The sequence below is a fragment of the Pogona vitticeps genome, chromosome 6, assembly GCF_051106095.1.
Source record: "Pogona vitticeps strain Pit_001003342236 chromosome 6, PviZW2.1, whole genome shotgun sequence".
NCBI classification, from domain to species: Eukaryota; Metazoa; Chordata; class Lepidosauria; order Squamata; family Agamidae; genus Pogona; species Pogona vitticeps.
Genome location: NC_135788.1, coordinates 7,212,697 through 7,239,836, shown reverse-complemented (window position 1 = coordinate 7,239,836; position 27,140 = coordinate 7,212,697). Strand labels below are relative to the sequence as shown.

At 43.5% G+C, this 27,140-nt stretch overlaps 1 protein-coding gene across 8 annotated transcripts in view; it reads left to right on the top strand.

Annotated features, from left to right (window-relative positions):
* Positions 1-27,140, top strand: part of PRKAG2 (protein kinase AMP-activated non-catalytic subunit gamma 2) — a 178,203-nt gene that overhangs the window by 95,913 nt on the left and 55,150 nt on the right. For 6 of the 8 annotated variants that reach the window (XR_012088191.2, XM_073002856.2, XM_020779761.3 and 3 more), the window contains one exon: positions 12,239-12,456. Coding sequence is in view for 7 of the 8 variants with exons in the window: in XM_073002856.2 (XP_072858957.2) it covers positions 12,239-12,456 (218 nt within the window). In the remaining variant the exon portion in view is untranslated. Of the gene's footprint in view, positions 1-12,238; positions 12,457-17,725; positions 17,825-27,140 lie in introns of those variants that run through there. The other 2 variants (XM_073002859.2, XM_073002857.2) reach the window with 2 other exon arrangements.

Sequence of the window (27,140 nt, the reverse complement as noted above, 5' to 3'; positions counted from 1 at the left end):
GTGTGTATTTCTGAACATGTTCTTTATATTACAGGAATCTCTGGAATGGGATCTTGCAGTGTAGCAGGCAATACTAAAGACATGTGGCTTTCAACCGCATTGCTTTAGCAGAGCATGGAAAAATTAACTTGTGGGATTACAGTTTGTAGCAGTCTTTCCAACCAGCTGTGCTGGTAGAGTGGAGTTCTGAGAGATGTAGTCCAAATGGTAATGTTTCCAAGTCCTTTGTTGACCTGAGTTCATGATATACATGTTCATGAAGTTCCTAGAGAAAGGATGGGCAAGATACCAGGCTGCTGGGTTTGGTCCTTTTTAGTTAAGGAACAGACTGCCTCTGAACATACGTGTCATTAGGTCCTTCTGCTTAAAAATCCATTTCTGTTCTTCTCAACCCCCCACCCCCATTTTATCAGCTTTTTATAGTAATGTAGAAAATCATATTTATTTCCATAATCTGTTTTTAGGGTAGCATTAGGTAGAGCACACTGAGGATGCAGGAGTAAGATTATCTTGCTTTAGTTTGGACTCCATAACCACTAGATGGCCTCCAGAGCTTGGAGACATTACTGCTTTGTACCACAATGCCCAGAATCCCCAAGCCCAGGCTCGGATATTTTGGGAGCTATACTCCCAAAAAAGTATTTCCCCTTGCCCAGCTCTGCCTTTTCCATGCTTTCAGTACCTTCCAGTCTGTTTGTAGAACGGGAAGGGATTTTTGTTTCTTGATGGTGCCTTGTTTCTGTGCCTTGCAGCCCAAGAGGAGAGCCTCTGCAAACCAAAGGCATAAGGACTTGACCCAGGTTTGGTCTTCATCCAGGCATCTCTTGCCATTCAGTGGCATAATATTCATTCTCGTGTAGCGGCCTGCCAGGTCACATGGTTTGGCAGCCCGCCATGCACTCAGGGCCCCATTGACGTGGGCGCTTGGACACCACCTCCCTCCCAGTCATGCTGCTCTGCTCTGAGGACATCCAGATAAAGTCATGTTGGGAGAAGCAAAAGGTTTACACTGCCCGGTTCTATGCGGAGGACCAGAAGAATTCAGATTAGGCGACATCAAGCCAGATACTGAAAGTGGGAGCAAGGATCACATGAAAGGAGCAAGGATGACATGAGCACTGGCAGAAAGTTGATTCCTCCAGAACGGAGGCACTACAAACCTAGATGTTGTTGTGTGCCAGAAAGCTATGCTTTAGAAATTGTGCTTTGTAGCAGGTGTACCAAAGCAACAACACATTGGCTTGCATCTCTTTTCCCTGGATCAGTGTATTCTGTTCGTCAAGATTTGGTCTTTTCCCCATGTATTATTTATGCATGGTTCCTTATTCCTAGATCTTCTGATGCAGGTAACCCACTCTGTTCAGAGCAGCCAATATTTCTGATGCAGGGCCTGTTTTCTTGTGATGAGAGAGACTGCAGGGGGCTTAAAGTTCCATCTGCTTAAAGCAGTCGTTCCCAACCTTGGGGCCCCAGATGTTCTTGAACTACAACTCCCAGAAATCCTGGCCAGCACAGCTAGCGGTGAAGGTTTCTGGGAGTTTTAGTCCAAAAACATCTGGGGACCCAAGGATGGAAACCATGGGCTTAAAGTATTTTTGTAACTGCTGCTTTTCTCTTCCCCGAACCCAAAGCTTACCTTTAGGATTTCAAGAAGACGCAAACAGTAGAAGCTGCTGTGGTAAAAAGAAACTACCAGTCCCAAGCTGCCTGATTGGAAAATGAAGCTAGGCACTGTTATTCCATCTCTCCTACCTCATAGGATTGTTGTGAAATGGTGGGGTAGAGGAGAAGCCATATATATCATTTTGCTTTGCAGGAGAAAGGAAGGAAGCGATGCAAATTGAAAAGGGTAACTGTTAGATAGCTTCTGTCATAAGCATGACTTTTCATGTCTGAGTTAAACATGAGAGCATATGAATTCTGCAGCCAGCTCAGTATCTACATGGTGATTAAGGTTTTTGATTGCCTTATCCAAATGCCAGATTCTAACCAGTCTGGTACATAATGTGCCATAAAGCAATGCTCAGTATATCTGACTCTGTGGCAAGAATATTCCAGTTCTGCAGTGTACATAATATTCCAGTTCATCTCTTATTCTGTCTGTCACATTCTTTGTCAAATAGACATAGGTGATTATAGCTTTAACCACATTTTCTGTGTGATTGAAATGGAAGTTCATGCCCAGATCGTGTTGCTTAACATAATAAATTGCACTAGAGAAAGCCCATTGAATAAATGGGGATTTGGTGAGTTAACTCTTCTATAGCTTCCACTGGTTCAATACTTCGGTTGCAACTGACTTTAGCATAGTAAATCACAGTTATAGACCAGTGGAACCCTACCTGGATGTTCTTAGAATACAACTCCCAGAAGCCTTCACCACTAGCCGTGCTGGGCAGGATTTTTGGGAGCTGTAGTCCAAGATCATCTGGGGGGACCCAAAGTAGACCCATTTGAATCAATGAGATTCAAATGGATGGTTCGGCTCACTAAATCCCTGTTGGTTCAAATGGGCCTACTCTTGTGTGGATTAACATGCTAAGCAACAAGATTTTGGCCAAATGTGTGTTACGTTGTATCTAACTACCTTCCTAAAAAGCTTTTTGAATTTTCTCTCACCATTTTTATTTTATTTTAGTCTAATGTGACCCTAGTAACACTAATGCTAAGCAACTGGCATTTAGGTGTGTATGCCTTTTGTCTGAATTTACACACACTGTACTGTAGAAACCGAACATAGTTATAGGACCCTGGCCAACCATCTGTCTTAGAAAGCATATAAACCAGCAGCTCCCCCTACTCATCCAGCATCTGGTCCCATTCAAGCCCAAGCATCTCCCTGCTTTGAAAATGCCTAGATTGATAGTTCTTTTAATAGTCCTCTAATCAAATGAACTTTGGCTGGAAAGTGCAAATCAGACAGTTCCTTAGAAGGAAGCAAAGAGGAAGGTAGGAACAATGATAGTAGATTTTCCTTGGTTGGATGCTGCCTGTCCCCTTGGCACATGGATCCAGATCACATGGCCAGCAGGCATGTGCTCATCCCTCACTTCCCAACACTGCTGACACACACGTCAGTCACACCACAGTCCTGATATTGGATCCCCAGCAACTGTTGATTTATCCAGCTGTGATTCTATAGTTACAGTTACTATGGGCAGGCTGTACATGTCGGAAATAGAACGACAACAAAGGTGCCACGAGAAGCCTTGAACATATCAGGTCATGGTGGAGGGGATGGGCGTAGGTGTGTCTTGTTTGTAGATATTGTGGTGCTTCTTTTCAAACTATGTGTGTGAGAGAGAAAGAGCTGAGGGAGAATTTCAATAGCAGTGCCTGCTGGTCTTGCTATGATTTCAAGGGAGGTGTGGAATGTGGCTTTGAGCGTTCCATTTTTCCTTGACTTCTCATTCAGCCTGAGACTTTCTGCAATTCATTTATCTAGGGCTGCTGTTAAAAAATAAATCAACGAGCGCTGATCCTGTGCTCTTAGGACACTGCAGGGATCAAGCTGGTTAGTCTGCATTTACCATGAATATGAAGTGAAGGAAGAAGGTTTACTGGATCTCTGTGGATTTCCTGCCAACACAAGGTGCACGTGATCTGCTTTATGTCTACAGCCATACATTTCCAACAGCTGTTGCCTCATTCTGGGAGTTGTAGTAAAAAAGGTAGCTTTTTCAAGCTCTGAAATACGAACCATAGCACAGTTGTCACCCCAAGAACTGTCCGGCCCACTCATCACCGGACTCTGGTGTCCTCCTTTGGCAGCAACACACCAATCCTAGCAGGAACCAGGCTGGCTCTTCCCTGCCTCCCCATGCAACTGACCACCCAGCAGGGAGACTTCCCATCCCGCCTCCTTGCCAAGGTGGTTGGCTGCACAGGGAGGCGGGACAGCGCTGGACGGACTCCTGCCGGGATTTTCGTGCTGCTGCCAAAGGAGGACCCCAGCACCATGCAGAGCCTGTTGAGTTGGCCAGCCGATTCTGGGACTGGGAATTTGGCACCGTGGTTTGTATTTCATATCCCTAGATACAAATACGAAGTGCCCATGTCTACTCTGAATATCCGCAGTTATAATAAATAATGGGCTTGTTCTGTGCTGGCAAGACTGAACCGACTTACAGCAACCCTAACAGGGCTTTTAAGGTAAGTGTGATATTGAAGGAGTGGTTTTACCAGTTCCAATCCCCCAGTGAGTTTCCCGTGGCTGAGCAGGGATTCGAACCCTGTTCTCCAGAATCTTAGTCTGTCACTTTATCCGATTCACCATGCTGGGAAGCACACTAAATAATGTTCAAAGTTTTTTTTTTTACTTCCTGTAAAACTTAATAGTGCTTAGAACCGGAGTTTAGATCTACCATGTTGACTCTATGGATTGTGAACCGATGGCAGGTGATCAGAAGTGAAAGAATTACTCAGAATTACACTTTTGGGACTTCCTCTCTGCTCTTTCCCCAAGGGGGTAATTCCTGCTTGTGCCCTGTTTCTCTCGGGCAGCTGTTATAATAACTAACCCTTTGCTCTGGGCTCATTTCTCTTTGCTCTCCTACCTTTCACCACCTCCTGTGACCAGCTGTCATGTCCCTCTCGTTGCTTTCATACACATTCTGAGGTTTTCATTAGCAGTCGGGACTTTTTATTCTCCGCTGTTGGTTTTACGCCGGCGAAAACAGAAGAGGCGGCTTGAGATCCTACAGGGCACATGAAACCAAACAAAAACAGTCCTTACGCAAGAAAACGCCTGCTGTTAGGATCACTCCGCCTGCTGCAATGTAAGCAGAAGCGCTGCCCATTCAAACTGTGGGGCCCAGGAGATGGCGGGATTCAGGATGATGTTGCATCAAATCCCTTTGGATGTTTATTTAACCCCGAGGTCTCCATAGGGGCAGATGAGTCTCTCAGAAGATGACAGCCCGCTTCGTGCAGAAGACAGGATCCTTTCACGGACAGCCATCTGTTACAAAACAGGGATTTCTCTCTGCAACCAGACTAACAGCCCCAAGCAGCTGGGAGAGTTGCCATGTCTGTGTGCTAAGCCAGACCACGGGTCCAGCAAGGTCAGGGTTCTCTACACACCGGCTGGTGGGGATGCTCCAGGATTTCAGGTGGGTCTAGAGGTGCCACCTGAGAATTTTGTCACACAAAGTGTGTCCTCTTCCACTCGGCTTCAGAGCATTGCCTCTGTGTTTGAAAACTCTAATCCCGGTGCAGTTCCTAATACTCTGAACCCAAATGTTTGAAGATGCAGGTTATCTTATCCCTATGTCTGTATCTCCCACACATACACAAGTAGTAGAGGGGGGCCCTTCTACTACTCACATACCGTGGTTGTCCGTGCTATCTGAAGCATGGAGCTGCCCTTAATTTCAGTCCACCTTGCAGTGCTACCTTTTCTTAGCACTGCAAGATGACATCCACCAGATGCCCGATGCCCCAGTGACATGCAATGTAGTACTTCTTTAATTGTCTCCCCATCCCTGCCTTGATTCTCGTTTCCACTCACATTCTGTCTTATTTTCCCATTTTCTACTCGATTACTAGAATGTTCTCCCCATGTTGTCCTTCAGCACCTTAAGAGTTCAGTCCTTCTTAGTCCTGTTTAGCATCTTTAATCTGCTGCAATGTCTGCTGCATGCCAGACGCAGTGCGATTAAAAGATCTGCTGCAGCGTCGCTCCTTGTTCTGTTACCATCAGCTTGGATAGATATACCAATCTGAAGTGTATACTCAGTGACTTATCAGTGTCTAATTACCCCTGGGGAGAGGGATTCCCAGTTTGGTGTAATGGATAGAGTGATGGACTAGGACTCTGGAGAAAAGGGTTTGAATCCCCACTTGGCCATGGAAATGCACTAGGGGAGTGAAACTGGTAGAACCATCCCTTAAATATATCATTTACTTTAAAAGCCCTGCTAGGGTCACTAGAAGTCCATTCCAACTCGGCAACATCAAACACACACACACAACTGTCCCAAAGGTGTTGTGCCCTCCTGCTGTCCCGTTCTTCAATGCAATACAGATTTTCTGATTCCTTAAAAAAAAAAACTTTCTCCAGAGACTATTATTTGTACCAAATCACAACACTTCCAGTTGTAACCAGAACGCCATCTGATCTTTGCCTGTCATTAGTTGTACATTAGTTGTTAGAACTGCAGAGCTGGAAGGGATCCTAGGGGTCATTGAGTCCAGACCCTCCTCTTAAGGAGGCACAGTGGGGAACTGAACCCTCAGCCTCTACCTAAAGCACTGAGCTATCCGGCAGTTATCATCCCAAACCTACCTTTTCCCATATCTACTCTTGTGTGATCATTCCAGTGGAAGATGAGCAACAGTCCTCCAGCATTTCATCTTGGGAGGGGTGACTTTTAAGATACCTCTCTTGAGAAACTGATGGTGCAAAACGAAGTGTTAAAGCTTGAAGAGTGTCCTGGGTTTACTGTATCAGAGGTGCAGGCATTTCCAAGATGCAACTTATAGCTTGGTTTCATTTGGGGAGCTAGTCTGCTGGAGAAAAAGATGGCAGCCTGTTCCTGCCATCAGCAATTGGGGAAGAAGAGCAGAAAGTACGCCCCATAGGACGACTGCAACTCCTCTCTTGAGTTATACTGTCCGTGGAAAGTATGTACACGGGGGAAACAGCCGAGGTAGAAATCTTCTCACTGATTTAATCATTTTCTCTGACCTAAACTCAATTTCTAAGTAGAGCAGATCCAATAAATCGCTGCAATGTATGCACATGTTGATTTACCATTTAGCAATGGGTTCAAGTGGATTTCCTGTAACTGGCACCAGCAGTTGTGTATAGGTATCTGTATTTCAGTGAAAGACCTTTCCATTAATGTTCTCAGAGCTGTAACTATTAATGTTGGCACCTGGTGCCAGCAGCATTGTCTCCCATTCTCCCTGACAGCTCAGCCCCACTTTATGTGTGTCTGTGTCTGTGTGTGGACTGCACATCTACATATTCAAACTCCAGATCTCCTGACATTTGCAAATGCCAAGTGCGATATCTGAAACATTTGCCTCCTTTGCAAGTCTGGTGGCTCAAACACACAGCTTTGACACCACTGCATCACCAAAAGACCTAATTTCTAACAACAGGTTGCATTTATCGTCTTGTTTGTCCCAGATGGTCATGGGAGATCTGTGGTGCTCCCTGAAATGGACTGTATCTTTCCGGGCCCATCACCTGGCCACGGAGTGCAGAGCCATACCTGGGCAGCCCCATATCCTTCAGCTCAGTGGAGTGCAAGGCTTCTGGAGTCACATAGGCTGAACCCCTGGCTTGGTGCTTGCAGTCTTGTGAGGGTGGGCTCTGGCGTCTTGTACATCTCTGGTTTTTGGGTTGATTGATAGGGCTTTGAACCTAGTGCTTCTTCAGCCACTACCACTGGCCCCATGGCTTCTGCATCTAGTCATGGCTGGCCTCTGAAGTCATGATCCTCTGGGAACAAGAAGGATGCTGAGCTAGAGAGCCTTTAGCCAGGACTGGCAGAACTCTTCCCAAACCCTTAGATTGGTCAGGAGAAGGGCAGAGTTATGAGACAGTTTCAGTATTTGCATGGCATCTTTCAGTATCCCCACAACTGACTGAGAAGCTGTAGGCCAGCAAAGGAGCTTTTCCAAAGGCTGGAGAGAAGACCACAGAGAGAGGTTTGTAGAGGAACGCTTGAGGATACCAAGGAAGTGTTGTTTTGTTTTTTTAAGAGGAAAGTGGGCTCACGCAGCCTCTGGGAATCGTAGGCATGCACTGTATTAAGTCCTGCTGACAGGAGGGTCTGCCCTTATCTCTTCCCGCCAGCCTTTTCCAGCCATGTTGAGGGGAAGTGTTGAGGGGAGGCGACAGCTGCAGACTCTTCCGGAACCAGACTGGGAAAGCCACCTCGTGGCGCATGTTGGTCAGGATGCACGAAACACTTTGAAGGGCAAAACCACACACGGCTGCTGGCGGGGTGTGTGCTGTGGACAGAGGCTTTCAGGCAGCAGAAACAAAGGCTGGCGGGGCCTCCTCATAAGGAGCCCCAAATAGAACAAGAGTCAGTTTTTTTTTCTCCCAGGGGTATAGGTGAGGAACAGCAGAAATGCCTGAATTCCAGGCTGCCCCCATCTTTGCTGTCCTTCCACAATCAAGCAAAGACTTTTCTCTTCGGGCAAGCTTTCCCTCAGGGACCGGCTGCCTGCGTCTGACTTTTAGACGGATTATTTTTGCATTGCTGCTTTGACTGGGTCTTTAGTACTGCTTGTGTTTACCATCTCTCAGTGTGGAATTTGTTCCTTTTAATATTTGGGCCCTTAGGGCTTCGGCTTTAATAGTGTCTTGTCAAGGTGTAAGGTGCCTCTTTATACTCGTTGGGGTTTTTTGTTTTTTGCTTCAAACATTGCCTTTCAATGATGCAAGCCGCCTTGGGTCCTTTTTAAGGAGAAAGGCGGGGTAAAAATATTTGAAACAAATAAAATGAAATTAAAATAAATGAGTAGGGAGTATTTTTAACTCTACCACAGGGAAGGAGTGCAGAGAGCAATGATTTACGCCCATGCACACCCACCCACCCAAGTCTTTGGAGTTGGTTTGTTTCTCCTAACAGGGTGAATTTTGAGAGGAAGGCTGTCTTTACCATGATGCTGAGTGATGTTGATGGCCTGTCCTTCCTTTTAATTGCAGAAGGGGGGGGAGGGAAATACAACATGAGGCAACAAGAAGTCCTGAACATAGCATCTGTTCAGAAGACAGCTTCAGGGTAGTGCAGATGCACTAAGGAACGAGAGTTCCACTGCGTTTCCTAACCTGGGGCCTTCCCTATAGGGTGGATTGCAAGAACTATCACCCTCAGCCATCATAGCTGGGGACTATGGGTTTAGGAATGGGATACAGTTGAATAGTGCCAGGCTAAGGAGATCTGGTTTGAAAATGCAGGCATAGGCCTGATTCTCTCTGGTGGATGAACTCCTAAAGACATTGAGGACAGTGGGATCAGAAAGGGGCCAGCGTCCATTTATTTCCTGTCCAACCGGACCCAGGCAGTAATCGGTCTTTTCTTCAGGAGGGCTTTGGCAACTGCCCAAGGAACCACGCGGTGTTGTGTATGCCTAAAGAGATTAATTTCCTATGTTAGCCTGACAAGAAAGATGACGAGCAGCACAGAAGGCAAGACTGAATCAGCCGGCGCTCTCTTCTCTCCCCACTGCTTTTGCTGCCTCCCATGAGCTGAGGCTGCATCCAGACGCCTTTTGCATTTTAAAAAGTAGGCAGAGATCACTCGGTGGGAGCGCATATTCCTTTGTTCTCCGAGCAAGAACACAGACATGTACGCTGAAAAACCTGCGGCGTAAAGAGGGAGAACCAAAGGCTAAGACGTTCTGTCTACCAGTGGCTCCTCTCCTCTCCGAGATGCTAATGTTTCAATGCACGGAACTTACAGGGGTGGCTTGTGGACCGGGTGGGTGGTATTCTTCACCTTCAAATAACCTTTGGGTGACCTGTGATGACTCAGAAAAGAAAATAATTATTACCTGCTCATAGTTTGGGGTAGCCGATGTATTGTACTGCTTTGTGAAAAGCTTTTGTATAAACCTGCCCAATATAAAGACTTGCACTAGTCATTCCTTTGAAACAACACTTTTAAGAATGAATAATTCAAAGTCCTGGATCTGGAAGGATAAGTCTGTTAGTTCTGATTTCCCCCCTTCCACACTGAAAAAGCTTTTAATCTCAAAGGGGTTTTCCCATCCTTCCTGAGTAAAAAAAGCAATTAATGGATTTGGTGAAAAACAAGCCACAACGAAATTGCCTTCCATCTCTAGTCATGAAATAAAATGTATAAATAGTTTTATCATGACTAGACATAGTTCCTTTGATTGACTACGTAGTACATCTATTTAACACCCTGGGTTTTGTTCTTTACCTCTAATGTCTCATCAACAGATTTAGATTTTATAAAACAGATTTAGATTTTATAATATGGAATATTGTGGGCTGAAAGGCAGTTCAGAAACATACCTACCTACCTACTTGCCTAATTTGCTCTGGCAGTGCCGTAATACACCAAGAGCCCCTATTGAAACCAACTCCTTACTAAGCTGTCAGTGCTGGGCTGTTTTCCATCATTAGAAAGACCCAACACACATGCCAAGCAGATAGCATAGTGGTATTACATGCATTAACATTACATGTTCTGGAGGACATGCATAATAGGTAGGCCGTTTTGCAAATCCCCAGTGATTTCAAAGGAATTTGGTATGACAAGAAAGGAAAGCGAGCCATTTCGCATCATTTTCCATGGGATGGTTGTGTGGTTGAAAGATTGACACAAAAGTGCGAAGCAGGATGGATAAAAATAATGACTTCCTTTTAAAAAAATCATGATTTAAAATTTTGAAATTGTTTTCTTCTGACTCATCAAAAATCTGATTTATTTACATCTAAATCATGATTTAAACTCTGATTTGAATCCATTCGATTCAAATCAAATCCACCCTGGGTGGAAAACAAACATTTGAAAGGTACAGATGTGTAGGTGCAGAGGAAACTGTTATAGATACAAGATTGTGATCGGGTGCTGAGAAAGGCTACAGCACGCTTGTGATCTGATGGCAGCTGCAGGGGGATCTGTGCACAGATCTGAAGCAGGCTGGCCTCCGAGCCTTACCCTGCACATTCTGTGCAGTGCAAGGGTCAGTGTGTCTAATGGGTAAAACTGACCAGGCATGTAAGCAGAAGATGGGCAGTTGAAAACCATGCACTTCAAAACCACAGTGGTTTGTGATGAGGCTCTCATAGAATGAGAGGATGGGAACTCATCTTGCCATGCGCACACACACACAATGAGTCAAGGGTTCAAAGGTCCCTCTCCCAGCCATAATGAGCTGCAGGGGGGGGAAAGGGACCAGCATTAACAGGGATGCCCAAAGATTTGAGAGGGAGCCCAATTTGCTCCTCCGGGTCACCTGCCATCCTTGTCAGAAGGGGTTCTCTCTCTTTTCTGTTAAGAATACAGACAGGTGCTCTAGGTTGGGTGGGGGGCCCTCAACCTGGCTAGCCCATCATTTCGGGCACTGACTGGCAGCATCGGTCCATGATTTTCGGCAGGATTCTTTCCTGGACCTTTTTGTAAGTGCTGGAAATTGAACCCGGCTCTTGCTGCATGCATCTATTTGCTCTCTCGCTAAACACTGTTCATGTCTCCTTCTCCTGTTTCTCCTGTCGCTTGTTTAATTAGGGACAGCGAGACGGGAAGGAAGGTGATGCGATGAATAGAGTTCCCACAGTTCTAGAAGAGTCTGGATTAGATTTCTGCTTCCTTCTGATGGTCTTGTTTATTTGCTTTTTTTAATTGGTATTTCGATTGTGTTGCTCACTGTCTATATTGGCTCCTGTGAGTCTGGTTATCACTGCTTTGGCACCGTCTGTTGCTGTGAGAGATCTGCTCAATTTACTTGCCAGGCCATAATCTAGACCTATTGGAGCAATCAGATCCAATGCAGTGGTTTAGATGGCCTTTTAATGGGTTTTTTCCCCATCATTTGCAACTTATGCCAAAACCTCAAGCACTCTGAAAACTCTTTATGAATCTGTAGAAATGTAAGAAAATATAGACCATCATCCTGTTACTTAGCATAGTTAGGTCACACTAGAGTAAGTCCACGGAATCAGTGGGGATTTGGTGAGTCAACTCCTCAGTAAGGGCCCATTGATTCAACTGGATCTGCTGTGATTTACTATGATAAATTCATATGCCTTTTAAATACCTTGACACAGTAAAGCACAAGATTCTTCCTACCTATTCCCTCCATAACCAACTCCTCTCCAGCTTTCTGGGTGACCATTCTGGAGCCCTGATCAGCAGGAGTTTGGAAAGCTTAATGTTTTGGACTACATCTCCCAGAATCCCATAGCCAGCATGGCCACTTATAGGTGTAGTCCCAAAAAAAGAAAGCTTTTCCATGCTGTTCTGAATGGTAGCAACAGGATGGTTAGGGGGCAGGAGACTGCAGTGTCCTGCAAAAGGTCACCCCTTCTGTGTTCCTCTTTCCTTACACTTATTTTGGCTTGTTGATTCTCTTCTTCACGTCTTCCCCCTTTGTGTTCTATTTGTACCTAAGTCTCGCTGCCATAAACGCAACGCAGTGTAAAATATTTAAAATTCATAGGAGTGCTATAAGTGAAAGCAGCTTGACAAGACATAGCAATTGTACACCAGGATTTAGTAACCTTTCTTGTTTGTTTTGTTTACAGCCTCTGGCCTGTCCTCTTCTCCGTCAACCCCAACCCAAGCCACGAAGCAGCCAACGTTTCCGCTTGAGTCATACAAACATGAACCCGAGAGGCTAGAAACGCGGATTCACACATCCTCTCCTCCCCCAGATACAGGCCAAAGATTCAGCGTGACCCCAGGACAAAGCATGGCCAAGCCCCTCACTCCGGCATCCACTTCATGTGCTACCTCAAAAGGAGTAAGTATTGACTATGTTGCTTCTTTCGAAGAAAAACAAAGATCTCTATTTTAGCCGATGTAAAGTTTTTGAATGCTTAACGTACATTATCTTTCAGTCCTTAAACAGCCCTTCAATAATTAGTAGGACCCCTGTATCCATGAGGGATCGATTCCAGGTCCCACCCCCACAGATGCTGGAGAACATGGATTATAGTGAATGCTATACATAGCATCATCTCTGGCTCCCCCTAGTGACAGTTTCTGCTAATGACATAGCTGAGTGAGTGCTATATGGCATGGTCTCTGCTTCCCCCTAGTGGCTAGTTCTGGAAACTTCACCTTTAGAAATACATGTTTCTAGAATTTTTCTATTAATGTTTTAAAACTGTGGGTAAATATTGATCCCGCAGATAAGGGGGCATAAATGTATTACTATCCCCATACTGGAGATATCAGAAGTCTGCACAGCTGGGTAGGGACTGCAGCTGAGGATAAATAAAGCCACACCAGAAACTGATTAGAACCGGCACCTCCCTATTAGTTCCTAGCTCAGACTCTTTACACTGTAATCATGGACATGTGTATTTCCTGTTGGCCGAAATGTGTTGTTTTTTTCCTAGCCAGTGTAGCACTAACAACATACATTTAGAAATCACGATGGGTGTTATCAGTTGCACGCTGAGTTGTCTGACTCAGCATGCAACTCATAATGTCTGCAGTGATTTCTTGGGGCAATCCACCTCCAAAAGTTATGCCATTTATCTACCTACACAAGAGGATCTAGGCCAATAGATATTGCTTCTGAGTAAGCACGCTTAGCATTGCACTGTTAGTCACAGATTGATGCTTCCAGGAGTATACTGAAGTTTAGCCATGAACACTGAGAAACCAAGGCTGCCATCTCAGCTGTCACAGTCATTAATTATTGGCACCTTTATTTTCAATGGGTGCAGTGTGTAAATTGCAAGACGTCATATTCAGTTGGAAGTGGCAGAGCAGGTAGTGCTCGTCTGGTGACTGGGGCTCCTTTCTTAGGCTGATCTATTTAATCATGGAAAATTCTGGCCATGAACTCCACCATCTGGCTCGTTTGCAGCATCAGTATCACTCAGCTGCTCCAAAAATGAATTTCCGTCCTCGGGGATATGATATAAGCATCCATTTTGGAAAAAAAAAAACAGAATTTCACCAAGAGCTAATATGTTTGTCTTGAAAGTCAGGATTTTGAAAGGTTTCATTTTGAGAACTTTTTCAGACGATAAGCCTGATCAGATCTTGATTTGTGAATCAACTGTTCCTAGTTTAGATCTCCCCGTCCCGCCTGACATACAGTGGTTTGAATCAAATTATCTAGTCCATTTCATATACGTTAACAAGGTACATATTTTATATTAATGCCAGCAGCGTTTATCAGTGAAGTTAAAAAAGAGGAATCATGCAATGTTGCAGGAAAGAATAGGAATCTTTTGCCTCACCATCTGGCACAATCAGACTGAATTACATTTTTCTTTCTTGAATAAAATGTAGAAAATGAATGTAGAAAAACAGCATATCAAGGAGAAAAGTTCCAGTTTAGCCCTGATTTAGCTGGTTTTGATGGGTAGCAACCCTGCCAGCCTACCTTGGAAGAACGTTAAAATTGCAATGCTCTTTTACTTGATTTTATTTGACCTACCTACCTACCTACCTACCTACCTACCTACCTACCTACCTACCTACCTACCTACCTACCTACCTACCTACCTACCTACCTACCTACCTTCCTTCCTTCCTTCCTTCCTTCCTTCCTTCCTTCCTTCCTTCCTTCCATTCCATTCCATTCCATTCCATTCCATTCCATTCCATTCCATTCCTCTGAGGAGTTTACAGCAAGCAAAAAGTATCTGAATAAACACAAATACATATTGTGAATGACTTTCAGGCCTCCCTCACTCTAAAGCTGCACAGTGTAAGAAAGATTCTGCTCCGTAATCTTGCAGAGAGAGAGAGAGAGGGAGTAATGTGTCCACCTCTGAGACAGTAGCCCAGTACAGTCAGGACAACAGCATACCAGTGCAAATATAAACATCTTGGAAGAAGCTGTGGACATTCGCTTAGGAAAGGGACTACCACAATCGTGAGATAGCCAGTGGAAATTGCAGTGAAGGCTCTTGCTCCCTAAACACAATGACTGTGTAGTAAAGTGGGTAATCTGAGTAATCACAGTGAGACACAACAGAGGCAGTTGTTTCTTAGGCATGCTTGTCTTGTCACCTCTAAAGGGCATTGGAGGCTATAGCCACAGTTCTGCATTGGAAGTGACTGGGCGCCAGTACAGCTGCTGAACCACCGCCGTTACAGAATCTCAGCGCTCTCAGGAAGCAACTCCCTCTACTCCACATTAAACAGAAAATCTAGAGAGAGAGAGATTGAAAAGGAATGGCAAGCCTGTATCTGCTTTTATGCTGCATTAGTGCAAGAGTGCTGTGCATACATTTGTGGATGCTGGTATGCTCTGCGCTATGCATGCATTTTGTGTCTTGTATAGATTCCATTTTTACAGGCAGTTGTGTACATTTTTGTGCAACAACATGCATAGCGCTGTAAGTCAGCACAGCTCTACTGGCAGGGTTTAAAATAAGTAGAATTAGGATTGGACATTTACAGGCAAATAGCTGCAAATGAGTTGGTTGTCTTCTTGGAACTGGGAGGTCAGTGGGTAAGCATGCATGTGTGAAAAGCTTTTCTGGTCAGCCACAAAGGATCCTGCAGTTCCCTGTTTCCATCTGGTTTGGAACATGAAACACCCTTTCTAGCTTTAAGGGTGTGAATGCATGCTTGAAACTGTAAGGCCCATGCCTACAACCAGGACAAGGGGAACAGCAGAGAATTCCCAGAACTAGAATTTGGATTTCAGTGCTGTAGGCGGTCTTCCAGTCCACATCCAAGAACCAACGCAGGCTGTTAAAACTTTTCAAACATCAGCCAAATCCAGAGAGCTGCTTCAAACTTGGAGAGAGTAAAAAGGGTCTTTGCTTGATACCAGAAACTCATCAGATTGGGAGATAGAAAGCCGCACTAGAGGGAACATTTGAAAGTTGGGTGCCGCCACTTAAAATACTTCCTCTCCAGTGGCACCTGTTACACTTGCGGAGAACCCAGAGGGAAGGCTTCTGGTCTGTATGTACTGGCACATCAGAAGCAAAGTGAACTCTCCAGTTGTTTAGGAGAGAGGTAGATAAAAGAGCCAGAGGAAAAGGGGGTTGCTGCCCTTCCACTATATAGAGGAATTTAAAAGAATGTCATTAATCTCTTGGACTACAGCCCGGAGCTCTACTAAACACCTGCTAGTGCTGCAGAGTTTTCTCTGTATGACTGAATTTCTGTAAAAGGTGACTAACTAGAGTAAATGTAGCAGGTATCTAAGTTGAGAGCTGTAGAGTGGCTGGCAGGGAGCCACAGATGACTCAATGAATACTTTGACCTCAGCTAGTTCTGGTGCATTCATCACATCTAGTCACAGTGAACTTTGCTTACACACAAGGACAAAATTTATGTTGGCTTGATAGGGGAGGCTGTCTTTCTGAATGTCAGGTTGTTGTTTTTTTAATGGGCAATAAAAATGATGTCTTCAGTCTGGGACCAGATATATACAAATATAGTCTAGCAAGGTGGTTAATCAGTTTTTGCATTTGGCCAAAGATTTGCAAACAAGGGAGAACAAAGATAACGCATACATTAAGTACACAAACTTCAACTACGTGATCAAATACTGCAGGATTTGCTGCAGGTGTAAAATGAACGAATTCACTTTTTTTAAAACTGATCACATGACACAAAGTTGATTCAAATCCATCCAGGTCTCTGTTTTTTGCTCCCAACGCAGAATGTTTTTTGGGGGCTTCTGCTTTTTTTCAAGTTGGACTGACTTGAACAGACTTTCCCCCATGCAATAAATTGGTTCATTCTCCAAAAGGAAGAGGGGCATGATTATTAGTCGTATTCAAGTGAATCATCATCATTATCATCTTAGAACTGCAGAGCTGGAAGGGACACTTTGGATCAAGTCCAGCCCCTGTCAAGAGGCACAGTGGGGAATTGAACTCTGGACCTACCTAAATCTGTGAGCGATCCAGCAGTTCTCCAAGCTGGATACTAAGCTGGTTGTAATGTTTTGGACACAGTAAGAGGACCCACACCTGTGATCTTTCTCTCTAATCACCCCAATGTATTTTTTTATTTAAAAAAATCTACCAAATTTAGCGCTAGATCACCTTATTAGTACTAGTTTAGCGCTAGATCACCTCTGCATGGACCAAAATAAAAGATAAAAATTGATTTGAAATAGAAACTATGTTTCTGTAGTATGTGTGTGTACGTTATAGAGAACTTGTGGAACTGTTCCTTTTCCCTAGTGCTATGCAACATTTTAAACAGCTTGTTGCCTTTACAATGTATACCATAAAAGGAACACTGGGGATTAGCAAAAGGTGAGATCAAAGGAACAATTAAGGAAATAAAGACGTTCATACTGTGGAGATAAGTGGTGGGAAGAGCTTTCACCTACCCAGTTTCTTTGCAGCCAAAGGTACAGAAAGAAAAGAAAAAAGGTTGCAACATTAAATATGAATGCTCTTGTTAGCAGTGTTCCTTTTGACCCCCAAATGTACTTTTCAGAAACCGGAAAGTATGCAAGGAGGTGGTTTGAGAAAAACCACAAAGGCAGGGCAACAAAGTCCTCTGTTTTGCTGGCTCATCAAACAGCCGTCTTTACGTCCAAGATGTTTCACCAGAGAGAAAAAAAGCAAAAGTTTTAGAGGTGGTTTAGCTGTAGGGAACTCAAGAGCTGACTGCAAAATGAATGACCTCTCCATTTCTGTATACTGTACTTATCACATTTTTCATTGGCTCAATAACTCTTTGTGTTTTCTGGAGCATGGTTGCGTGAGATTGCTAGCAAGACTGAGCAGCCGTGATTTATAGGCCTCAGAGAGGCTTTGTAGCAGTGGCATCCACGCTTTAGTTCCTCGGTTGGGGAATAATGTGCATTTCATGTTAATACACTCAAGTCTACATCCCTGGTTCCCAACCTTGGGTTACTCAGGAGTTTTGGACTGCAACTCCCAGAAGCCTTCACCACCAACTGTGCTGGCTGGGGTTTCTGGGAGTTGCAGTTAAAAAACATCCGAGTAACAAAGGTTGGGAACCACTGGTCTACATCTTTAAAGTCTTCCCTCCCAAGCCAGATGATGCTCAGCAGCTGCAGCTTGTATGCCTCACCTGAGTCTCCCCTCTCCCTATATATAGTATTTGAGGCAAGAAAGAGATGGAGTATATAAAAAATGGGGGGAATACTAGCAGGAAATGCTATGGCAGCTACAGCTCCTGTTTGGTCGCTAGACATAAAGGTAAAACAGTGAACCTTTGAATTGTAATATTAATATTAAAGAGAGGGCAAATTTAGATGTCTTGAGTAAATAAATGAGTGTAACCCATATTTTTACAGGCTTCTAAGATTATCTATGTTCCACTTCTCCACAATAATCCTTCAACTGTAAACATGCTTGTGGGAAACATGTTGGTTTCTCTATCAGAAATCTTAATGTAGAGATGAATTTTGTTAGCATCTCCCCTCTTTTCACAAGTAGTTGGCCTCTGTGGGTACAGAAGGAGCTGGGGTTGAAGAGGAACTCTGTAGTAGGCCTTAGAGGTATGGGAAAATTGGAAAGGGTTGTGCCAATAATGAGAATCAACTGGAACAGAAGTGACCTATAGGAGTGAGGGTTTTTTTTCCCTTTTACAAGATTTAAAGTTTCCTTTTTGGTGTGGCTATTGAAAAGCTAAGCTCCTTGAGCCAAGTGAGAGAGTGTTTCTGACTCCAGAACATGGCTCGGATTTAGTGAGAAAAGATGTCATGAAAATGGGAGGCTATTGGTACACTCCTCATTTTTCCACCTCCTTGCTCATGAGGAGGAGACTTCAAACCAGCTCTAATTGAGAACAGATCAAGATCCGGAACCGCAGTGTGGCATTTTGTATTTTAGGAAAATTAACTTCAGATGTCACCAAACGTAAGATTGAAAGCTTCCACTTTTAAACTATTTATGTAGGCACGATGAGTGTCACATTAGCAGGGATGTGTCTTTTGAGAAGGTAAAACCATGGTCTCTTATTATATTATAAGCAAGCCAAAACTACAACACTGTCATTTCAGGAAGGACTGTTGTTCTCTTTTCTAGAACAATACTTAAAATCCTTAACAGTTGCATGCAGACAGAAATACAGATATTTGCCGCTAAAAGGGGAGAAGCTTTACCTGTTGAAAGCCCTTCCTGTTTTGAAAGGCATATGGTCCCTGCTAGAAAAATATCTCTGAAAAATCAATCTGGATCCGTGCAAATAGCTATCTTGATTTTCATCAAGAGCTCAATAGAGTTGGAAATAGGATGAAGGACAAAATTAACAAAATACCACTTCCCAGCTGCTACTCATGTTGTCATTTAAGAAATTTACTCTCATTAACTGGCCACATTTGCTCATAAATTCCTGGCTCATGTTGAGGGCAGTGCAAAGAGTACCTTTGGCCTTTCAGATATTGCTAGATTGGAAATCTGACCAGGCCCAAGCAGTACAGCCAATAGAAAAGAATTGCAAAATGTCTGTGTGTCAGACAAAGAAATGCAAGCATTAAAAAACAGTATTTGGAATATAGAATGGCTTGTTAAATTCCGTGTCATTTTAGCAGGGAGTGATTATTGCAACCTTGAGGTCTCTAGCTTAGAAATGACTTGGATAGAAAGGACATGTAGCATCTTGTCTGTTCTTCCCCCTGGTTCCTTTCCTTTTCCCAGTTTGTAGTATGGCAGCATAGGAGTATTGCTCTCTACACTAGAAGGATACAGGGCTTTGATCAGAGAGACTCAGAAAGAAAATAATGGGTGAGAAACACCGTGCTTTACTTGCAGTTTTCATTCTGCATAGTAAATCTCCGGCTACCTAAATGGCAACTGAAGAGTTTATATTCCTCCTCTGTGGTACAAAAGTCCTTTCTCAGATAAAGAGGGTAAGGTTTCTTGGTTTCCTTCAACAAAAGGTGAGCCGGTTGTGCTTAATTTCAATTTGATCCTTCCCCCAGCACATATCATCTAGGAGACAATGGTTTGTACTTGGTGGCTGTTTGAACTGCCTGGCCTTCAAGCAATAACTGGAGGATGGTGATGCAATTCCTCTTTAGGGTCACATTACCTACTGCTAGTGGAATGAGAAGTTGTAAATGCAATGATAGTTTACTTTGCCTATGCTCTCTCTCTCTCTCTCTCTCTCTCTCTCTCTCTGTGTGTGTGTGTGTGTGTGTGTGGAATGCCACATGTTCTTCGTACTAAGATACTATTCTGTCCATTCTTCCCTCCCCCCCCCCCGTGGCTTTATAATCTAGATGGTGTTTAAGTTTCAAGTTTTTTGCACAAATCTGCATTGCTTAAGAGGGCAGTCCATTTGGAGGGCTTTTCTTGTTCTTTGTAAATGAACAAAATAAGAGAGACACCCTTCTCTCGGTACTAGGGAATTCCCAGGGCTCCAATTTTGGACTACAGTTCCCCAGATCTCCAGCCAGCTGGGTGAGCAATTCTGGAGTGGTAGCCCAAAAAGAATGAGAAATCCAGATTCTTTATTTATTTATTAAATTTGTCTACCACCCCATTAGTGCGAAAGCCTTCCCCAGGTGATTATCCTTCCGTCCAATAATACTGGGTCAATACAATGGGAATTGGAGTCTCAATACATCTGAACAGGGCTGAGTTGGGGGATTCTGCTTTAATGGCCACTTCATTCTTCTGCTGAGACAGGAGAATGTTACAGCTGATTCAAAAGGATGTTCATTGTTTTATAGATAAGGCTTCATTTCACACAGCCAACATTCATTCATTCTTGACCCAATCCATGCTGATATCTCGCATTCTAGTCCCACAAATTAGTGTAGAATATGGAAGAACTACCTGGTGGAGTTTTTTTAAAAAACTCATTGTGCTGTGTTTTAAAATGAACAGCTATGCAAGTTGCTGTTATCATTATCCTTGCTTTGACCGTACAAGTAGTCTTTACTGCATAATGCATTATCATTGTGCTGTGTTGTCATTGCCGGTGGGTGAGAAAAATACTGGGAACTATTCTCTATTCTGAAACTGTACCTTCCAAATAGTTCCAAAAATAAAACAGGCAAACCTAAATATACCTTGCTTACCACTTAATAAAAGAGTGGTATAAAACCTGAAAAATTCCTGGTAACATGCCTTAAAATACCCTTTAAAAAAGAAAATGTTACATATAACACCCCCCAAAATAACTTTGTCATACAGTGTGGTGTTTATTCTTGTATAACTTTGGATCTATTTTTTAAAATTTTACTTGTAACCTAAAAAGTAATTACTTACACCCACATTATTAGTAACTAGTTATTTTTAAGCTTTAAGAAGATTGACCTTTGCATCATTTCTAGCCCTTTTGAGATCTCCAGTGTGCCTTGGAGAAATTGTTAGTATCCTACGAGAGGCTGCCGGGTTCAGGGCAATGGATGCTGACTTGGGCAGATACCCACTCATGCCACCGACCCCCGACATCAGTCTTGCAAAGCAGTGCACAGAGAAGCCATTGTAAAAACACTCTCCAGGGTTCAGTAAATCCAGCATAACTGAAAGCAACAGCCCAAAAGACATTGCAGAGTTACATAAAAACTAGTAGAACAGGAGAATGTTAAACACTGAGCACTGATCCAGATGGAGATACCTTATTTTTCCGTATATAAGACTATACTTTTGTCTAAAATCTTTAGGCTAAAAATTGAGGGTTGTCTTATACACGGAAGTAAGCTGAGGAGAGAACAAAAACAAGTGGAGGGGAAAGCAGGGATCAAAGCAATTCTGCAGCGCTTTTATCCCTTTCCCCCTACACTTGCTAAGCCCCACTTAGATTTCTTAATTTTGGATTAGAAAAGTGGGGGGTTGTCTTATACACGGGAAAATATGGTATATCTCCGTGGTGCCCGTATCATACCTCTAATGCCACCACCAGGAAGGCCCTGTCCCTATAATAATCTGTGTTGTTTACATGTCTCACAGGACGGAGAGAGAAGCTTCTAAAGGTCTTACCTGGGAGCAAATCCCATTCAGCTCACTAAGCCTTACTCTCAAGTCAGTGTTTCACCACTACAGCTTTAATGTTTAAAGCTGAGGTAGGAATGACCTTGCATTTCCCCTTTTTTTCTTGTTTAACCAGCCTAACAAAGGCCCTTGTGGAAATCAAAGTCTCTTGCTCCACAGATTTCTTCACTTAAAATTTGATGGGGGTCAAGATTGGCCTATTAATACTCAGAGTGGTGACAGGTTTTTTTTTCCATGCCTTTTCTAAGCTTTCAGAATTAATTTTTCTCCCCCTCCTTCTCTGCTGTCTTTACCTCGCAACCAGCCGCGGTTCTTATTCTCCCGTTCTGCTGCCCTACACAATCGCCCATTCTCTTTCTGACCTGGAAGATGCAGCCTCAAACACAAGGTCATCTTCAAGACCTGGAAGTAGTGGGGTATGAGAAGTGATATTGCTGGTACTGTATTCTCTGGATGTAGTTAAATCTATGTATGTATTAAGAACTGTACTAAGCTTTTTCCAAAAGAAAAAGAAAAAGAACTGGACACAAGCCATCGCTTTGTGAGTTAATTTAAACTAAGGGTGGGAAATCTGTGGTCTTCCAGAGTTGTTGAGCTACAATTCTAACACCCCAATTCTGCATAGCTAATCTTGTGAAATCATGGCCGCCCTGGGTGGGGTAAAAATTGAATGAATGAATGAATGAATGAATGAATAAATAAATAAATAAATAAATAAATAAATAAATAAATAAAAGTCGTAGTCCACCAATATTTGCAGCAGAGAAGGGAAACATTAGCTTTGAGACTACAGCTCCCATCTCATAGCCAGTCTAGACACTGCCTATGGGATTTTGGGAGTTGTAGTCTCTAAACATAACTTTTCCCATCAGTGATCTGGAGGGCCACACGCTTTCCACCCAAACTGAACACCTTGAAGGCAATAGGTAAAGTGATCTCACCTTTCTACCTTCTGAGAGATGTAATATGTTTTTCTTTTTTTTTCTCATCTCTTATATTTATATTTGTTGGGGGGGGCTTCTTGAAGAAAAGGTAGCTCTAGGCAGTATATTTTCCTCCAGTGTTCAAAGTCCTGCTTGGCTCTAACGTGAGTGGTAGAATTTTAATGGGCCGCTAGGCTTGCAGACAAAGTCAGAGTTCAGAGATAAGGACAGTGTACAAACAGAGTCAGTTCTCCAGCACAAGATTATTTACCCAGAGAGAAGCTAGGTAAATAAGCAAATGCTGTCTTTGAAAGACACACAAAACTGTACCTTAGCAAATGGGGATAAACCGATAAACGTGGATGAAATTGCCCCACATTTAAGAGCTCTAGTACTCAGAAGAGTTTGGTGGAATGACACGTAAGCACAGCTGCTACAACTCCCATGATTTCACACTGTTCTCATCCTAATATCTAGTTGACGTCCCACCCACCCACCCGTCCTAGAAAACGTCCTTCTCTGTCACCTCTAAAAAAACAGCCACCCTCCCGCATAAGATTGCATAGTTGGATTCCTGTGGTTCATAGGAAACACCTTGAGAAAAATGGGGGAGGGCAGAGGGAACTTAACCTAAACTCAGTGCTTTGAGAGAAAATCTGAATGCATGCTGTCATTATATTACAGTTCCAAAGTCCAGCATTCAGGTGGACAAACATAATTTAGTGGGGCAGGCCAAGATATTTTTGTGACTCAGCTATGATATATTTATGGACCAGTAAACATGTCCCCCCCCCAAAAAAGAGGGGGATTTACTACTAAAGGGCAGCCTCTCCTTCTTGGTCAGTGGCCAGCGTCTGTGTTGCCACTGACTTCATAAAAATAGCATTTTGTCCAGTCTGGTTTTTAAAGCCCTTTGGGATATTACTCTACTGTCTAATGGATGTTGGTGAGCCAGAGCCAACAGGGCAGGGATGCTTAAACAGAACTCTCTGTTTGAAAGCTACAGTAGTTAGTTAAGCTAAGTATGTCTGTCTGAAAACATCTTCTGGCTCGGGTGTCATAAATTTTTCACCAAGCACAATAGCTAATTTTTTTTAAAATGGGTGCAATTAGCCCTCGATGTTAAATAAGTGGGACATGGCGCCAAATATCTAACTGCTGTAGTGGCCCACTTTTCGTATGGTTAGAATTGTTCATTGGCACTTCCTAATAAAACACCACATTTTCATACGGAACACTTCGATAACACTTTCTTGGGTAACTTTACCACAACTCTGTTAGGTACATTAGCACCATCTCCAGATTGGGACCTAGGCCGGGAGACGGTAGCCTGGCTAAGGTGGCCTGACAATGTGCTGTGTGAGAATTATGACCCAATTTTCCATTTACTTTTTCTCTGCTGCCCTCCCCACATTTTTGATTTAAATTGATTTTCAGAAAGCCGCCACAAGCTGATGGTTAAAAGGTAAAGGTTCCCCTTGACATTTAGTCCATTTGTGTCCAACTCTAGAGCGCGGTGCTCATCCCCATTTCCAAGCCACAGAGCCAGCGTTTGTCCATAGACAGTTTCCGTGGTCACGTGGCTAACGCGACTAGACACAAAACACCATGACCTTCCCACCGAAGTGGTACCTATTTATTAACGTTGATTTTTACATGCTTTCAAACGGCTAGGTTGGCAGGAGCTGGGACAAGAAACGGGAGCTCCCTCCGTCGCGTGGATTCGATCTTATGATGGCTGGTCTTCTGACCTCACAGCACAGAGGCTTCTGCAGTTTAACCCGCAGAGCCACCACGTCCCTATAGCTGATGGCTAGGGCAACTAAAATATGGTACAATGATTAGAGTGTTAGACTGGGATTGATCCAAATTCAAGTCCCCATGAAGCCACGGAATACACAAGGTGGCTTTAGGCCAGTCCCTCTTTCTTACCTACCTTTCAGTGGTTTCATGGAGAAAAGATTGAAGCCATGGGTGCCATCTTGAGCTTACTAGAGGAGAGACGGCATATGGATGTAAACAGCAAACATAAGTGTATCAAACAACAAACAGTTCTAATTCATCACTATGTAGGGAGGCAGACGTTGGCTTAGTTACAGCATTTTGGAGTGTTTCATGTGTGAAGGTTTACCCGTGCCAAGATCCTGTGGTGCTGGATCACTTGTGATACACATACTGTATTGATGGTGCTGCAAATACAGTCTCTTTTGAAAAGACTATATGTGTATGTGCTTTAGACGTGTTTGTAAAAACCGCCACTGGCAAAATGCAATGTGAATGTCTCTTTCTGCTCAAAGGTCACAAGTCAGGAAGTTGGCATATGCAGGGCCATCACAAGACATGTTGCTGTCTGTTGCCGAGAAGAAGATGGTGTCCCTCTCCATTGTTGCATGTATAAAAACAGACCAGAGATAACAGTTGAATCTGACTTTAACACTCTTGAAGAGACAATGTCTTTTAGGGCCCACGAAGGCAACAGGCTACTTGAGGTGGTAGGAGAAGGGCACATGGCGCTCACAGCTGTGTTTTCTAGTGGAAGGAGATGGCTGGATTGACTTGCGAGGAACGGTCAAGGGGCGGTCAATGCGGCCCCCTCCAGCATCTGCCACCTAAGGCGGCTGCCACCCATTGCCTAAGGGCAGAGCTGGCGATGGGTACGTGTAAGAGCAGGAGCTCTTCAGACCACATGCTTTATGGATAGGACTCAGGTCAGTCTTCAGCATCTTTCCTGAAACAGACCTGGAGGAACAGGAGTATTCCCTGTTGATTCTGAACAAGACCAAGCTAGAGTTAGCCATCATGAGTCATACTTTTGTATTGGCCATGTTGGTGTCTTTGTGATTTGTGTACTTAAGGATAAATATTCATGTCCCATTTGGAAGTACACAGGGGGTGTGCATATAGTATCATTTATGGGCTTCATTTATATCCTAACTTAAGTGAGTTCAGGGATACAGATATGGCTATTTTCATCTCTGTTTTATCTTCATGATGCCCTGTGAGATAAGTCAAGCTGAGAGTGAGTGACCAGGTCCAATGTCATCCAGTGAGTTTCATGGCTCAGTAAGAACTGAGTAAAAAACACACTAAGGACTGGATCTCCCAAGTCCCAGACCAACACATTAACCACTACAATCTCTTGTCTTGTGTTTATATGCAGATATGTTTCTGCATGTGTGCTCATTACCGACAGTGAACCGAGGCTGAAATGGCATCTTTGCTAAGCTCCCTGGTCAGATTATGGCTGACATTTGGAACTGAAGACAGCCTGGCTCTTGAATTTAAGCATTCTAAGCTTCAGCACCTGGCAGGCTTGCATTGAAAAAAAAAGCGAGAGAGGTTTTGACAGGGAAAAAAAATGGCAACTGGAAAATCAGATGTTTTGCAGGAGCTGACTCATAACATGATGGGAGAATGTCTCAGCACTGGGATGGAAAAATGTTCCCTCTGTTTGATGACTGATGGGAATTCAAAACAGTTATTATTTCGGGGTCGTGGCTGTTATGTTCTCAGTTGGAAACGAAAGTAAGGATATTCAGTGAGCAACCTGATGATTGTCTCAGTTGTCTGGCACCAGGGTTGAGTCCTTGCCCCCGCAGTCCTTAAATCAGTTACAACAGGCTGGTGCGTTCAGCCTTCAGATGTTGTCTCCATGTAATCGTGACCCACTCCTGAAGACTGTTTGGTTAATCGTGCTATTAAATGGAACTGTCAAGCGCATGTGTGGCTTCAGGAGTGCGGAGGATAATGTTTACCCCTGCCTGGTGATGGACTTTGGGCCGTGACCACATTGCCTCTATATCATATTAGGGAACACAGGGAAGAAAAGCCAAACACAAAATACAAAAATAAGGGTGAGTAATGCCTTCGTTAGACCTCTAAAATATTGAAAACAGGTGAGCTTTTGAGTCATGCACAACTTGAGTGTCTTTTCAGTGTGGCATTTGTTTGATCCTTTTGGCTATTTGTATACTTCCAGTTTTTAGCTTTAAATATTGTCTTTAATGATTAAAAAGGACCCGCCTTGGGTCCTTTTTAAGGAGAAAGGCGGGGTGAAAAAATATAATAAATTAAATAATAAAAACTTGAAAGCTTACAGACTTGTGACAACTTTGTGGTGTTAAAAATGGTATTCCCCCCAACACACTTGTTTTTGGACTGTATCCGTTGAATTCTGTATAAACTACCAGGGCCACCTACAGCAAATTCTATTAATTTTAATTTGGTGGTGCTCTGAGATCTGTGTTAAGATCCCTAGACACCCCTTACGGGGGGAAAAAGTTATTTGTGATGAAGAAATTAGAGTAGCATAGATGCACCTTTAAATGTGGCAGTTTTATGACTCAGCATTGATGTGCTAAGAATAAACAGAGACACATGCTCCCATATGAACCTGCCCGTCTGTTGAGATACAGTAATTTGAATCAGCTTTCTCCAAACAGTTTCCCTATGGATGTTTCAAACTATAGCTCTCATCATTCCAAGGCAGCATACATACGAACAGCCATGAATAAGTGCATAACCAGAGGAAAGCAATATTTCAGTAATGATACAGAATAATATATAGCAATAGAAGCAGTTCTATTACGCAGTGTAAAATTATGAAGCTCTGTTCCTTGTGCCCTGTTAAAACTGCAGCACAAGAA